The sequence below is a fragment of the Anguilla anguilla genome, chromosome 17, assembly GCF_013347855.1.
Source record: "Anguilla anguilla isolate fAngAng1 chromosome 17, fAngAng1.pri, whole genome shotgun sequence".
Classification (NCBI taxonomy): domain Eukaryota; kingdom Metazoa; phylum Chordata; class Actinopteri; order Anguilliformes; family Anguillidae; genus Anguilla; species Anguilla anguilla.
Genome location: NC_049217.1, coordinates 13,404,888 through 13,421,977, shown reverse-complemented (window position 1 = coordinate 13,421,977; position 17,090 = coordinate 13,404,888). Strand labels below are relative to the sequence as shown.

Below are 17,090 nucleotides of genomic sequence, written 5' to 3'. Positions count from 1 at the left end.
CAGTTTTAGGGAATTGAATTTCACTTTCAAGGAATAGTTTAATCCGAGTTCCAAAAAGAAAGGATTGTGCCTGGAGACTTCAAGGCCAAGTCATTTTAGTTGAGATTTTAAGTAAATGCCTGGCGAAGTTACAGCTAATTGTGAGTCCTTGTATGCCATTTCTGCATTGACAAAGAACAGTAAAGTCAACATGGTCTTTCTTTTGAATGGAACCATGTACTCTGCACCATAGTGTTTTTTTCCTCAATGTGAGTTGTTCTCTTATTTAGAGCTTCCTGGAGCTCCATCAAACCTTGTGATTTCCAAAATAAGCCCCCGATCGGCCACGCTCAAGTTCCGTGCTGGGGACGAGGGGAAAACATCGATCTCCAAATGGATTGTGGAGGGGCAGGTTAGTAGATTTGTTTATTTTAAATGCTTGCGATCTCCTCTATGGTAATTCATGATGTGAAAGAGGAAATCACAGAATGTACCTGAAGGTAAAGAAGTGGAAATGGGTAAAGATTCTGCAGTGGCCTTTGGCCCTTAACTAGAAAAAACCTTTAAGAATTACAATAAACTGTCTGTATTTATTCAATAAACAATTTGTTGACTAACAAATAATAATGAATGCAAATTTTTCTTTATAAATATCAGTTCCATCTTCAGCACTTAAAAAAAGTAACTTGACAAATAATATTTTATAATAAATATTTGTATTCCTGCTTAGTTTTAAGATAACATTTAGGACAAATGTTGACTAAATCCAGACCATATATATGAAATTGGTGGTCACTGAAGTGAAACTGTGACTTGTCTGGAAATGTATGTTTCCGAATCGGGTGGAAAACCAGGACAAAACTTAAAATAGTTTTCTGCACTTCTTAATTTATTCCAAGCACTATTCCCATGGTCAGTGATAGATAACTCAGTTTTACTCTTCAGAATGTAAATGGATACATTCAAATGAACTCCATTGTTAAATTCAAATCAGTGTTTCATTAATTCAGGTTTTAATATGCGGTTTAGTCAATGGTCTTTTGATTCTTTCTAAAATATCAAAGAAGAATATGGATGGAATTTTTTAGTTAAGAAATAAGCGAATGCCTATTTAAATATGCTAGCTTTTGGTATAAAAGTTCATATATGGGGATATATGCATATTAATGTACTTTTTTCAGAACCATATCTTTTTACTTGCTGAAGAGGTAGGGTGAACTACATAACTGAAACTGTGCAGATCTAATCAAGGAAACGGAGTTTAAACAGCATAGTCTATAACAACATATGTCACAATGCATAGCTCATAACACCAGGATGTACAGGGCTGAGACATGACACTACATCAGGTTATTCAACTGCTTCTTCCTGGGAACAGTGTCTTCTCAGATATTGTACATGGGGTCAGACATTTTCCATATGTTTGGCCCCTATGTACTACTATTTAACTATGTACTGTTTATAAACCAATTTCAAATTAACTGTACAAGTAGATGTTACAAGTAGGCATTATGTATTATTCTTTCACTAGTTGGAGGTATGCTGACCCTGTTTAGATGCTCTACACAATTTTTGTTGCACGCTTTTTGTTATAAATGATCCAGGAGCCAAGACAATCAAAGGTCCATGTGTATGGCAGGCCACGTTTGGCCCACTGGTCACCAGCTGGACGGCCATATATTACATGTTTCATGCTCCACTAGAACAGGAATTCTAGCTGCTGCCTTCTGCACAGCGAGAGCACCATTTACTTTATTGATAGTTGTTGATGTCAGTTGATGTCATCTGTTTTGATGTGATACTGTAATGTGATCTAAGAGGTCAGAGGAGGTGCCAGGATATCTGGTACAAAAGTGCTTTATTCAGTTCAAGTTATACTTGGTGGTTTGCCCCTAGCCTTCACCGGGTAAAAAGGTTTCATTTTTGACGGATGTCATGGCCGACGTTTCATTACGAGGATCGATAGACATGTAGCGCGATCTCACACGTTCAGTTATCTTGAGAAATTATGCATGAACAAGCAAGGCATATTTATTTTCTGCAGTGGACCAGTTAGTCTCCAGCTGTGGACCACGTGTGGCCAGATGTTTTTGCGGTTTTAAATGGTTACACCACAACATTGTCCATTTATGTACAACATTAATGGCATGTAAATTCGGTATAGGGGTGTTTTGGTCAGTGTTTCTGTCTTTGATGACAAGTGGCAGGGCAGCTGCCAGATCTCTAGAATATTCTTTTAATGCATCCAAACTCCCCTGAGAGTAGCATGGAAATAAAGCTTTTATGCATACAGTATATACCCTATGCAGTTCTGAAAGAGAGGAGGCTCAGGTTTTAGATTTTTTTTTACTTCTATGGGGCTTTTTTAATGGGAATTGGCTCTGGACCATTGGCACTGTTACCAGAAAAGAATTCCCCGCACTTTAATCAGAAATTGCTTACTCTGAACTTTAATACAATAAGGGTGATATTGCCCTTCATTTCAGTATTATCATAATATTTCTCTTTAGATGACCAAGTTATTGGGCAGCCACGGGCAAAATTTCCCATGAAAATCAAATTTGACATTGCCTGGAAAATAATGGCTTGGGAGATTAGGATTCATTGTTTTGAGTTTCATAACGCTTTCTATGAATGGCCCTTGAGAGGAGCTGTATAATGCCTTCGTAAGCAGCCTGCGAATGACAGAGTAATGATGCGTTAGCATATTGTTTCCTATTATAAAAGGACAAACCATTGCGTAGCTCTTCTCTTTTGTTTTTATTCAGTTGCAGGAGGATGCTAATGCGTTTCCTCATTAAATTTCGAATGCGCGTGTGTCGTATGGAGGAAAATCGGTTATTTTCATTCAACTCCCACTTTAATATATCTGGAATTTGTAAATGTCTCGCCGAGGTCTTGTTTAACACTGTTTCGGTATATTGTATGCAGTTTGGGGTCAGGTGGGGGAATTCTACTCCCACTTTAATCTTTACACTGTCACCGGTGGCACTGAAAGGAATTGCGCTCCGGGTTCCTTCAATCCGCTGCTCGGGCTGCGCGGCGCGACGTGTCCGCAAGCTTACAGGAGGCTGTTTTGGAGTGGTGTCGTTCGCCGTGACAAAAATACCTTTCCTGGAGAAGTTCAGTCGCCGGCGGGTTTTCTGTAAGTGACGAGCGCGGCGACAGATGGGGTGCGTGGGCCCTTTCCCTCCACGGCGAAGGTTGGAACTTCACTGGAGTCGTGTCGGGTTTGTAACTTTCGGGTTTGACGCCAAGACCGAGGGGAGCCGAGCCGGCGGGGAAACGCAGCGCGGGAGACGAGCCTCTGTAGGCGGCGTGTGATTCGCCGCTGTGAAAAACGGCACGCCCTTTATTTTTCCACACTTGGTGTTTGCCACAGATGCTTTTGAATCCTCTGGCCTCTCCAGTAATGCTGAATGCCAAGGCCCCAATTCAGAAGCTTAGGATGGAGAATAGAGTCGTGGATGAAAACACACCGCTTGTACAGCCATGGCTACATACAAATTTTAATGCAGCTTTTGTAAGTCCCCTTGATTAAAAGCATCTGCCAAATACTTGAATTGTTATTTGTACAATTTTTATTTGGTGAATAAAAAATGGTAGCACTTAAGTACCGATGTAAACTTGCTCAAAAGTGTTGGGGCACCACATGTGGCCAATAATACGGCCTGTATGCTTTCTGGCATGGAGTCCCTGGCACAGAGAATTCTGCAGAAGGAACACGACACCTCTCTTCCACGAAAGGCGGTCAGCTCCGGCTTATTTGAAGGAAGTTGAAAAGGCTGTGTCACGCTCGGCTCCAGAATTTGCCATAAATGCTTGATTGAGTTCAAACCGGTTCACTGAGAAGGCCGTGACATATTATTAACACCAGTGTCTCGCTCCTGGAACCATCGGATGAGTGCTTGCGCTCTGTGGATGGGAGACTGAAAGACTCGTCTTAAAGGGCACCGTCCCTGCAGGAAAATAATGCTGTGGGTTCTATACAATCACTTCCCATTGCATTAACATTGTATTATACATCACTTTGCATTATGATTGACATTGACCACACTCTCTAAGGGTGTGACGCGTTCTCTCTGTGAGCCGGAACCTGATTAAACCAAGTCAATGTGTTGTCTCCTACAGCACAGTATCCCTATCTCTGGTGATGAGTGTGCATCCAAACCATGCCAGTAAGAGGCACATCACACGGTTAATGAAACGCCAGTAACCTTCACTGTCAGTCCACTCTTTCCTCATTCTGTTCACAGCCCGTATTGCATGTGTCTCCATGCCGGCGGCATGTATCGTTTCTGCCGGCCCCAGGGCAGAGCTCGGCTTCATAATCATTCCATAAAGAGGGTCACGCCTCGCAGTCCCCCGGTACCGCCGCCGCTGCTTTAGACCGGAAACAAAGAGATCCTGGCGTCCCTCGAGTGCCGGTGTCCCAGTGACACCGATGGGATGCGGTGCAGCCGGAGCTGCTCTGCGGAGGGTGGTGCTACTGCGCGGGGCAACGGGTTCAACACAGCGAGCTAAAGCTCGGCCGCTGCGGCCCGGTGTTCATTACCTCAGGGAGCACAACTAGAGTGATAAAGGAAAAGACCTATAGACTGAGCACCCTTTTTGCCTTTAATGACGTCAAAGCGGACATCGAAGAAAGGACAACTGTAGGCATTGCTGATGTCATTTAATTTTTTTGGCGGATGCTTTATCCAGGAGGGTTTCCACAGCACAAGTGGGGAATAAATTTCTAAGCAAGGGTGTGCTGTATAATCCAAAAAGGTTCAGTCTGTGTAGGTTTTTCAGTATTCAGAAGAAACAAATTATTTCATGATTGTATGTTTTAATCTTACTGTATTGCGTGAAATTCTCAGATATATACAAGATTTTTTCATATTTTACCAGTATCTAAAGGGTTAAAGTATTTAAAATGCTTATATGACCTCTGTTTGGCCTATATTAGGCAGCAAAGGCTAGTGAGTTGGAGGAAACAGTAATATGAGTGAATGAGTGAATATGCCTTAACCTGGAAGTCATGGATGGGTCCAAGTCCAAGCCTTCTAGACGTGCCAGATGACAGGGAGCATTTCCATTGACCCCTTTAATCTTAACCAATGGCTGTCTCTCCCTAAGGTGGGCAGCATCAGCGAGGATGAGGAGTGGACGATTCTGTATGAAAAGGAGAATGAACCAGATGCTCAGGTGCTGGAAATCCCCAACCTTACACCCTTCACTCACTACAGGTAAGCATGCCATATCCTGGAAACTGCTCAGTCCCCTCTTTTTCACCCTGTGATTAAAGGTGACTTAATAATTTCAATGTAGTGCGGATTACTTGAGGAAGACTACAATATTACAAAAGCGCAGTCACTTTTGTCAGTTTGTTAGTCTCTTCTTGCCCATTTCCTAGAAGGAGTTACAGTTTAAATGCTTCTGTAAGGCTCTGTCTGATAGCTGTAACAAAGCAAAAACCTGATAGTTTGCCAGCCATTCATGATGGGATTTGACAGAGGTAATTGTCAGTGCAGAGTGTATTTCTTGGACAATAACTTGTTCTAGATTATATCTTTGTGCTGAGATATAAAATAACGAAGATAACTGAAGCCCTAAGACAGGTCTCTATTATGTGTTGAGCACAGCAATTGCCTTTCATCAGATTAAGTCTGGCCACAGCACAAAATGTACCGTAAAGACCCGCACACATTTTACTCTCAAACTGTACTTATGCAGAGTGCAATCTCGTCTATGCGCGTCTACGACCGTTTCAAATTTGGCTCAATTCCAACACAATTCTCAGCGGCAGCCCCTGAGAGTAAAATTCAAGAATGGATGTGATCCCCTGTGTATCTGTGGGGGTCCAGGTTCCGGATGCGTCAAGTGAACATCGTGGGTTCCAGCCCCGTGAGCCAGCCCTCCCGCGTGATACAGACCCTGCAGGCGCCCCCAGACGTGCCGCCCGGTAGCGTGACTGTGCGTACGGCCAGCGAGACCAGTCTATGGATGCGATGGATGGTGAGCGATCAAAATACACTTTGTGATTTCATCACGAGACCAACACACCATGATCTCAAACTTGGTCCAAATCACTACTATCTGAGTTTCTGCCAAAAAATACCAGGTCCTAAACTTCAACCTAAAATAATAGTCTCAAATTTAGACAAAACAACATGAACTCAAACTCAGTACGTCACACCATGGTCTCAACCTGAACCAAGCCCACTGAGGTCTCAACCCAAAACACCCTCACTTTAAACCAAGGGTTTGCAACCTTTTCTCATCCATGTATCAATGAGTGAATTTTCATTTCCGTCCACATGCCCAGGACTTTGTTAGTCTGATAAAACTCTTCGGCCTCTTCCAGGCATGATGCGGGAATTATTTGCTGTGAACAATTTGTGCAGCAAAATTCATTTTACTCACATAAAAGTAAACTATGAAGAATAGCCTCGAGTCAACGAGGTGAAGTACGCTCTTTGCTTAACAAAGCCTCCATCCTGCAAATACGGTGAGGTGAGATTCCTGCCTCTCTGAGCTACTGCTAAATTGAAAGGGTAATGTCACCACAGAGATCTTGGGTTTACCAGACACATCACATCATCTGGTGAATAATGGAGTACTTTTGAAGAGGAGCTCTGAAAATGAGAACTAGTGTTTTTTTTTTCTTTCTTTCCGTGTTCAGCCAAATCCAGCTAAATTATTCAAGATGTCCTTTCATATAACAACTCTTTTGACAAGGAGGCCCATGCAAATAGCTGATACTTCAGGTTCTGCTTCAAAGGAACAATTGCATCCTGCTATCACTCGGTTTTGTTAAAGAAATGTCATTATAGTGCATACACTCCATTGAGTGTGATGCGCTGTAGTCTTGGCCGAAAATTGAATTTTAAGATTTGAAGCTCTGGTTTGACAAATTATTTTCGTTTTTGGACGGCGGCCAGACGGAGTTCCTAGCCTGCTCAGAGATGAAGGATTAGAAAGCGCGTTTGTTGGTTTTGTTCATTGTGTTCATTGCTGCAGAAAAGGATTCACTTAAAACGGAAGGAAAAAATTACGAATCTCGAAGATTAATTTCACACTTTAATTGCTGACAATTGAACCATTTTTTGTCACCTTAAATTACATACTTGTCTGGGCCGTGTCTCACTTGCTCCTTGGCCCTACAGATAGTGAATGCAGAGTAGAGTTATAGCAGGGTACTCCAGGGTTGAAGGGTGTGGTGTGAGCAGAGGTCTGAAGATGGCTGCACTCTCCTCTGTCTTCTTCCGCCCAGCCGTTACCTGACTCCGAGTACAACGGGAACCCGGAGGGCGTGGGCTACCGGATCAGGCTGTGGCGGGCGGAGTCGCAGGGCGAGCCCCGGGTCCACGTGGTGAGCGACAGGCTGGAGAGGGAGATCACCCTGGAGGGCCTGGAGGAGTGGACCGAGTACCTGCTGCAGATCCAGGCCTTCAACTCCATCGGCCCCGGGCCCTGGAGCGAGACCGTGAGGGGCCGCACGCGGGAGTCGGGTAGGGGAAGCCGACGACTGTGTGTACGTGTGTGTAGTGGACACGCGCGTGAACACACACACACGCATGCACAAACACGCACACACAGGCATGCACAAACACAAACACGCACACACATGCATGCACAAACACAAACATGCACACACACGCATGCACTAACACAAACATGCACACACACGCATGCACAAACACAAACATGCACACACACGCATGCACAAACACACACACACGCAAATACACACATGCATGCACGTGCACGCACACGCGCAAACACACACGTATGCACATGCACACGCACTCACACTTTTGTTTCACCATTTAGAAACTTTTGGAACTTTTTTATACACAGTCTCTCCATTTATAATATGGGACAAATAAAAAGCAATATAATGTTTGGGACAAATTACTTCACAAGCATTTATTATTAGTCAGGCATGTTCATTTGTGTCTTTTTGTAGCTATGAGAGAGCTTTCGATATCTGGTCTTGATTCTAGGCTTTGGAACATCATTAATCAGAAGGAGAGCACTGCTGAGCTCAGTAATTGCAAATTTCATCAAGATCTTCTAGACCAGTAGATGCAAAACAACCCCATAACATCAAGTTTCATCACCGTAGGTCAATATAAGTGCTCAGCATACGTATTCAGTTCTTCAGCTTCTGCCTTACATGTTTTATGCAACATTTTATTCTCATCTTTATCAAGGGTACATCTTTGTCAGTAATTTGCAGGTCACTGTACATGTGCACACACATACAAACTCCTGAGCATACCTTCAGATACGCACAGGCCAGGACTCACACAGAAATATGAACTTGTTTCCAAAGGGTGCCTGGTGCCTCTCTTTTGCTTGCTTTCACTCTCTCTCTCTCTCTCACTCTCTCACTTTCACACGCCCTCTCATTTTCTGTCTCTAAACGTCTCTCTCTCTACCTATCCGTCTTTCTCACGCACATTCCCGTGCTCTGTCTTTCACACACACGCTCTCTGTTGTTGTCTCTTGCTCTCTATCTCTCTCTCTCTCTCTCTTCCCCCCTGCCTTGCATCATAACTCACTGTGAAAGACCACCCACTGCGTCTCCTCCTGGCACCTGTATGAATTAATTAAGAATGACGGAATGTGGAAGCAGGAGCCAGGTGATCTGTGAAATCCGTCTGAGGCGTGTCGCCAAAGAGAAAAATCTGTGGGGACGGGGACCTTGAGACTAATCCAATTTGGAATATCATAAAGTTCAGGGAAATGGCTCGTTTGTCTGAAGGTTGCTTAAATTTCCGCCCTTCAGGGCACCTGCCAATTTCCCGCCTTGGACTGCTGTTTACCGCTCTCGTGGATAATTGTCTCTTTCTTTACATTCGCTTTAATATCGAATCCCTTGTGTCTTAATTAAATATTCCATTAGGAAGCCCTCAGACAGAGAAAGTCCTGCTTGGTAATGTGTTTACAGAGCTGTAGGTAATCACATCCAGAGACACTGTTGTGTTTACTGATTTAAAATCATGCGGCTGGAACAGAATGGATAGAAGTCTCCCGTCACAGACATATGCTTGAGCTAATTGAACTGCACCTTTTTCTGTCCTGAAGTTTGTTTAAGGAGAATAAACATGTTCCATTTTGTAGCGCCTCGCACAAAAATCCACAAGTTCAAAACAGGAGGTCTGTTTATGTAATATCAGATAATACTGAGTGAGCCTCGCCCTACTGAGGCTCTCAGTTTGAAAAACCTACAGAACTGCATTCAACCCACATGGCCTAAAGTTTGACTAGCTGATAAATTGAAATAAATGCTTCATGAATTGATCAAATAAATGTGTTTATTTCTATTTCTTTGATTATTAAATGTGTTTGCATTTATTGGATGTCTGGGGGAAAAAAATAAATGAGACATTCAGTCTGTAGGACGGCCAACACTTGAGGCACGAACTAAAGGCTGCAATAATTGCCCATAAATCAGCCAATGTCGCCTTTGCTTCCTTTTCATTTCCTCCTACAAGATTTCCGCAAATAGGCCTCATTTTCCCAGAACCCTCATGGGGCTGAGAATAAAACTAAGAAACAAAACATTCTAGTAACCCTGTTTGCAACCGCTAGCTTTGCCATCGGTAATCAGGAAATGATTCCCGCCTTCACAAATCGCCGTTGAACGGCATGTGGGTGATTCGACTGCCCGATGAGCCTGGGAAACTGTTTTTGTGTCTGTTTTTTTTTCTTTTTTTGGGCAGGGGTAGCAGTAAGCCAGTGCTTGCGCCGTCCCTTCAAAGCCCTGTTACTAATGATGTCAGCTCCCCTGTGCTGTGCCTGCCATTCGGCAAACTGTGGTGGGAGCCGATCCCAGTTTTAACACACGCGGCAATTAGGGCTCCATTAAAGCGGCGGGGCCCCGGGTTATTTGGAATTCACGACCCCCGTTTCCCACCTCCCCCTTTCCCACAGTGCCGTCTGGGGCCCCTGAGAATGTGACGGCGGAGGCGGTGAGCTCCACGGGGATCCTCGTCTCCTGGGGGCCCGTGCCAGAGCAGGAGCAGAACGGGCACATTCTGGGATACAAGGTACTGGATTCTGGACCTCACACGCCTGGTTTTAGGAGCGAATCCCTGCCCTTTTTTCAATGCGATTAGGGGGAAAGGTGCAGCTGCTGAGTTCTGATGTCAGATTAGCATTTTTGTCGAGCCCAGTTACTGCATTCACCCATACCTTTCTGAACAGCAACCGCTTCAAAGTTGTTGTGGGGCCTCTGTTTGGCTTCAGACCACGACCGTGCCATGCTGACTGTAATTAGGTAACTGCAGTTCACCTGGGTCATCGCCTGTTCAAATCTTTAAAAAAAAACGTTGTATTTTTTTGTATTTGTATTTTTTGCCTGGCATTTGGACTTTTTGTATGCTTTAAAAATGCATTAATCCTGCATTATATGACCTCTGTGATGGGTTTGCAAAAGTTGGATTCAGTTCTGTGAAAATGTATTTTAAATGACACTTGTTGGACCCTCATTACGTGCCACTCCTTACAATGGATCCATATTTGATGACACCAGTATTTCAGTATATATTTGGCATATCTGACCTTTGCCACTCAGTAGTTAGAATATTTATGAGTCTGCTGTGGTCACAGGGTTCTGCATTTTTTAGATGCAAAGCACCTCATGCACCTGACTTTAACTCACATACTCGCTCACTGATGTTTAGCTGGTTGAAGATTCTGTACCAGGGTGAGCTGTTAGCACTCATTGTGGTTCACATCGATGACACTGTGTGTTGTTTTGCAGAAAAAGGGCTAAAATGCCAGGAAAAAATACTCTGTGTTCTATAAACGCAGATATTTTGAGGTCTTCTTTTAAAGATTACAACAGGGGGTGACCCAGACTTAAACCACAACAAATCACTCCTGTTTCTTTGAACCAATTGTCTTTTTGTGTCTGACATTTGTGTTGTTTATTGATAACTACATTTACACTGCCATTGGAAGCATTGCCAGATTTAAAGAGAAAGCACTTAATTTGAAAGAAGCCAAAAACAAAAAGTTGTCACGCTCTAGCTTGCTTTCTCAACATGAGTAAATTAACACAGATATTGCTCCTGGGGTTTAATAATATTAGCCTGTGTGCCAAAAATTACTTTTGATCAGAATGCAAAAATATTATTTGTAGTATATTTATCCTGCTAATCCAGCTATTTCATTTCTTTTTCAAGTTTCATAGTAAAATTGTGAATGGCATATATTATTGTGTAAAAGTGAGAAACAACTCTTTTCATTTATTCAATCATCCAGTCAAATCTGCCATTCAGTGCAATTTTTTTTCAGTGTCAGACAATAATGCAGGAAACATATATTTTACAGAAAAACCTCCACCACTTCATTATATCACATGTATGAGTACTTGTCCACTCTTTCTTTTGTGTACCTTACTACCACTTTATATATTCTATCCATCCGATCAATAAACAAGTTTCAGCTGTGTCCTCCCAACAAAAGTTGTTACCAAAAGTGTCAATGACATTGTTAGAACCTTTTGCCTTCAAATGTGACTTGAATATTTAAACAAACAACTGCCCAAACACTGCATAAAGAAGGTGAAAGTCAAAGGAAAATAAGTGAAAAAGTAGGAGTTTCCAAAACTGGAGTTCCGACGATTATTGCAAGTTACAAAGAAAATGGGCCTTCTAACAACCGTGCAAGAACTGATAGACCAGCAAAACTATCACCATTGCAAAAAATGGTATTTTCTTTAGATCTGAGGAAATCCACAAGTGTTTCGGTCAGTCTTTCCTCTGGGAGAAGACAACTCAATACTATGGGTCTGTAAGGAAGTGCACCTGTCAAAAAGCCACTACTGAGAAAAGGAAATAAACAAACGAGATGCACATTTGCACTGATACACTGAAACTGGACACCTGTGATGTGGAGTAAGGTTTTAGAGTAGTCTAAATTTGAGATTTTTGGAAGTAAGAGAAGCTGCCGAAGCAATGAAAGACTCCATGTCTGCAACCATCAGTCAAACATGGAGGAGGATCAGTGAGAGTTTGGGGTTGTGTAACAACATCTGGAGTTGGTGATTTGCTTTTGATTGAAGGCATCTTGAATTCTGATAAATACAAACAAATCTTATCATGCAATACCTTCTGGACAACGTTTGATTGGCAGCAGATTCGTTCTGCAGCAAGATAATGACCCCATGCACACTGCTACAAAGATCACGCTGGTGTTCTCAGAACAATAGACTGGCCACCCCAGAGTCCAGACCTCCACATCACTGAATGTGTTTGGGATTACTTTGGTTGGTGAAGCAACTACAAAGACTGAACTTTGGAAAAATATCCTTGCAGATTTCTTTGAGAAACTCAAAGCAAGCGGATGAGTAGACACTCTAAATACTAAACAAATTTGATGTTGTACGTAGTGTTGTTCTTGTGTTAAATGTTTGCTGAATCATTTTCTGACACTGAAAAATAACTTGCACTTTGTGGCTGTTTTCACTGGAAGGTAAATAAGGGAAAGGGTGGTCTCCAACTTTTGCACAGTACTGTACAAACGTTGTGTTATTACTGTGAGTTGACATATTTCCAAAGATGCATTCCATGGGCTAGCATGACCACTGGTAACTGCATTCATGAATGATTCGTTAAACATTTTTCAGTTAAGAGGAGTCTAAAGAAATGTTTCAGCCCATTGCCTTTGTTAAATGCTAATGATATTGCTTTGAGCTACTGTATATACTCCTGTTGTATCTGAAATGACTGAAATAAGAATGCAGTCCATTTGTATTTAAATAGTAAGTACAAAATAAACTGAACTGAATGGAAAAATACATATACCCCAAAAGAGATGTTGCAAGTTTGAGATTTGTCGTAATCATGGCATATTTGGGTAAAGTACTTAGTACTGGTACACTGAGAAATTCTCACTCATCTGCATTTTACAGGGAAACAAACAATAGTCACTACCAGATTGAGATAATCGAGGTTGGGGGTCAAACTCATTTCAATTTCATTTCTGGAACTTAATTTCAGTTCATAACTTGGAAAATGCCCTTGATATTTTATAGTTTTTTCATTAATGAATTTAATTTCAGATAATTTATTGAATTGACTAAATTTAAATGGAGTTGACCCCAATCCCGGAGGCCACATTTGGGTTCAGTGAGTTGCAGACTTCCTTGTAGCATTAAAAGGAACCAGAAAACAAGAACACATTTTTTTCTGTTGTCCGGTGAATTTGTTCAAGTTATTGTCGGTAGGCTATCGTTGTTTGCAGGGCTTAACTTCTGTCATAGACAAACTTGCCGTTTTGCTTTTCTGCTTAAGTGAGGCAGAAATAATTCTCTCAATTTCTAGAAATGTCAGGATGCTGAAAATGATGAAACATTGTGAAAGAGCTGATATACAGGTTTTCTTTCTCCAAAAAAGTACACATGGATTTTCCCATAGCACCCCAGACAAAATGTGTCAAAACTTCCGCTGTTTTTCTAACTGTATCATGAATACCCTTTTAGAAATGCGCAACTTTGTTAATATATTTGTTGAAATTTTCATCCTAGGTGGGAAAGCAAATGTTTACAGAGTGAGGGAGAGAAAGGTGTGAAGCCAGCTTCTCTTTCACGTTTATATCAAATGCAATTAAGAGAAAGACAAGATTTATAAAAGCAGAATGGAGGAATATAACTAAGGGCATAACCTTGGTGTGAAGACCGGGGGGGGGTTTCTATTAGTTTGTGAGCTGTGCAAATTGAATCAGCTTGGCCTTTGTAGACTGTAAGGAACTTGTGACTGGAAAATAACCAAGACTATGTTCTATGTCAGAATAATAATCACGTAGCTGCTTTCTGACAAATGGAATTAAGTTAATTGTACATATCATCACAGTGCTACTTGCGCACAAGGCTAAATATACACCATTAACAAAAGCCTGGGTAGTTATTAGCTGACTTGCTGTCATCCAACTCCAGCTTGCAAGCTTGTAGTGCCCCCTGGATTTTGAATCAGTTAGCATCCCAGGAACAGTCTGTGGCACAGTATGCAGCCATACATTAACAAATGTATTTGTTTTCATTTTTAATCAAATAATTAAAGTATTGAGTGGTGGACCATCGGCTTTCCTCTGATGCTACAAACTACTCAATCACAAAAGTCAGATGCTGCAATGCTTCCAGGAAAATCGACCTAAAAAGAGGCTGGAACACTATTGTAAATGACATGCCCGTCGACCATTAAATGATTTCTCTTTCTTCTGGTTGAACAAGTCCATTTTAAGAACTAGTTTAGTATCGGTTTTGATAACTTGATGTGCATGTGAGGCAGGCACTCGTTCAGTGAGAGCTCAAGACAGGCGACTTTCTCAACAAGGGGAACATGACCTGCCGCAATCCCAAAATATGACTGAGGGATTCATTTATGAGTATTTCTGAGTATTGTGTGGGATAGGTTGCTATGTTACAACTATGCATATAACTAATTGTCTGTCAGTTGTATCAATCAAACCAGACCTTGAACCCTCTGATATAGCTGTATACATTTGAGTGACATATATTTCTTGTAAAAGCTCAATTTGAATTTTGTATGTTGATAATTTTCCTGTAGATAATATTATTTTTCTTTGTTTAAAATTAGCTTTGCTCAAAAATATCACAAGAGCATTGTAAGTTGTCAACCAGTGATTTCTAATTAAATTTGTGCCTTTTTATTTTCATGATGGTGTTGCTAATGGTGCCAAATTGTGTGTGCGCATACATCTGCGTGCATGTGTGTATGTTTGTGTGTGTGTGCGTGTGTTTGTGCGCGTGTCTGTGTGTGCATATGTGTCTGCGTGTGCGTGTATGTGCGTTTGCGTGTGCGTGCGTGTGTGCGTGCGTGCGTGCGTGTGTGTGTATGCGTGCGTGCGTGTGTGTGCACGCATCTGTGTGTGCGTGCGTGCGTGCGTGCGTGCGTGCGTGTGTGTGTGTGTACAGGTGCTGTACAAGGAGAAGGATTCAGACTCGGAGCCCCAGGTGCACCTGGTGAAAGGGAACCTGACGCAGTCTGTGCTTCTGCGAAACCTGCGCCGGTACGTCCTGTACCAGATCCAGGTGCTCGCCTTCACCCGCATCGGTGACGGGGAGCCCAGCAGCCCGCCGGTGCTGGAGAGGACTCAGGACGACGGTATGCCACCCCCCCCCCCCACCCCCCCCTTCCCGATCCGTCTCCCGAAATTTCCCATCTGTGACTCACACAGGACTGTGCTGGTAAAGGAAAGGCTGCAGGGCTGTGTCCTCAAGGTCTACCTCTTCCTCAGGCACTCTGAACACCGAGCTAACCAGCCAGCAATATTTATTTATACTCCCCAGACCCGGCAGTTCATTTCCTCCTGTAGGGTGCTCTTAAACTTAAGAAGCGTATGTTCTACTCTGCTGAAACCTACACTATAAGGGACATTCAATGAAAATAAAGAAATATTTTTGAAAATATTTTTGTTTTTGTCAGTGTTAGGTCAAAAAATTGAAATACTTAAACTTTTTTTCTGCTGGGTCTCAGGCGGTTATTGTGAAAATTGGGAAGATTTTTTTTTTGACAGCTTTTTGATCTGTTGAAATAGCAGGTCTTTTAGCGTGCTTTTTCCACAGTGGAAATGCTCTCATCCACTACAGGTCGCCATGTGTCCCTGCCTGTCTCTTCTTTTTTCCTCCCTGTCAGAGCTGCACTCTACACTGCAACAATGGGAGTGTTGAAGCGATTAGAAATTCTATTGGCTCTCTGCAAGTGGATTTAAGTTCCCACCCCACCCAAGGCCTATTCCTTGGGCTCCCAAAATTTTAATTTTGTGTCTCTCTAAAACTGCCACCCTTCAAATGGTTTAACCTACTATAGTCAATTCTGCACACATAAATATGTAGTTTTATGATCAGTGCACATCTAATATTATTAATAATATTTTAATATATAAAATATTCATAAAAGGGGCATCTTTTTATATTAAAATCTCTGGGAAGCTTTAAGAGTCCAATTCACAAATGCTTTAGCCAATGTACACAGCCACTCATAGCATTTAAGCAGTTGGGCCAAGCAATACACTCCCAGTATAAAAGACACCCAGTTTGCTTCCACATGACTCAGTGAAAGTGTTTTGTTTGTTCGTACGGCAGTTTTAGTAACTGGCCTTGAAAGGATGTTCCCTGGACATTATTTGCAAACACTTTCTCTTTCCCCCGGAGAACTTGGCACTCTTTTTAAGGCTCTGGTGAAATGTGTGTGTTTAAAAAAAAAATTTGAATGTCATGAGATGGAAGTTCTTCCAAAAAAGGACGTCTGTGAGCTGTTTGTACCACCATCGTTTTTCTTGTCATTTTGAGCTGCTCAGTCAGCTATTGATTTTTACTGTACTGGTTTCCCTCACAGATTTCAGACTCAGTTCCAGGTTTTTTAATAATCTGTGGAATACTTCATTGTACACTATGTATGCTTAAGCAAAAGATGTCATCTGTTGAAGGCTTTCCCTCGTGCAAATTTTCCGACGTATAATTACGGTAATTATGGTTTTGTTCACTTGGTTTTTATGTCAAATCGGAGCTTTAGCCTGCCACCCGGAAATTAACTACTCTGATTAAATATCTTAATAGGTCTTAATTTCTTTTCATCAGCAAGGTTTGCCGCAGTGTGGACACCCCCTTTTAATGAAATTCAATCACCGTTCACTAAACTCATTAAGGATTTGTGTTATAAAAGGGTAAGCGGGAAAAAAAATGGGCAGTATCGGGGAGCGGAAAAGTCTCGGAGAATGTGCCGGTTCCCTTGTAATTATGGCCTTTAAATAAACCACCGCACCAGCAGAAATAAAATGATCATTGATCAGGGGAGACTGTTTTTGCTGGTGAGGCTAAGCCCAGAGGTTTGCGCAGTGCAGTTTTTGGTTATTAATCCTGACTCAGGAGCAGGTACGGAAAGGCCTGAGATGTAGCGTGGGTGCGCTGGAGGAGGGGGCGAGGCGGTGGGTGAGCGGGGCGGGGTGGGGTGGGGTATGGGGTGGGGGAGGGGGGTGGCTGTGGCGGCGGGGGGTCGTTATTTCGTCAGATGCCCGCCGCCAGCGTTGGCTGCTGGGACGTCCTCGCTTCCACGCGACGTTGCTTTGATCTCGCTGTTGACGGCTCGCTG

The 17,090-nt window shown here is 42.5% G+C and overlaps 1 protein-coding gene across 7 annotated transcripts in view; it reads left to right on the top strand.

Moving 5' to 3' along the window:
- Positions 1 to 17,090, top strand: part of sdk1a (sidekick cell adhesion molecule 1a) — a 289,638-nt gene that overhangs the window by 237,201 nt on the left and 35,347 nt on the right. For all 7 annotated transcript variants that reach the window (XM_035398134.1, XM_035398132.1, XM_035398131.1 and 4 more), the window contains 6 exons: positions 270 to 391; positions 5,101 to 5,210; positions 5,829 to 5,979; positions 7,238 to 7,475; positions 9,907 to 10,022; positions 14,915 to 15,104. In XM_035398134.1, the coding sequence (XP_035254025.1) occupies positions 270 to 391; positions 5,101 to 5,210; positions 5,829 to 5,979; positions 7,238 to 7,475; positions 9,907 to 10,022; positions 14,915 to 15,104 (927 nt within the window). The remainder of the gene's footprint in view (positions 1 to 269; positions 392 to 5,100; positions 5,211 to 5,828; positions 5,980 to 7,237; positions 7,476 to 9,906; positions 10,023 to 14,914; positions 15,105 to 17,090) is intronic.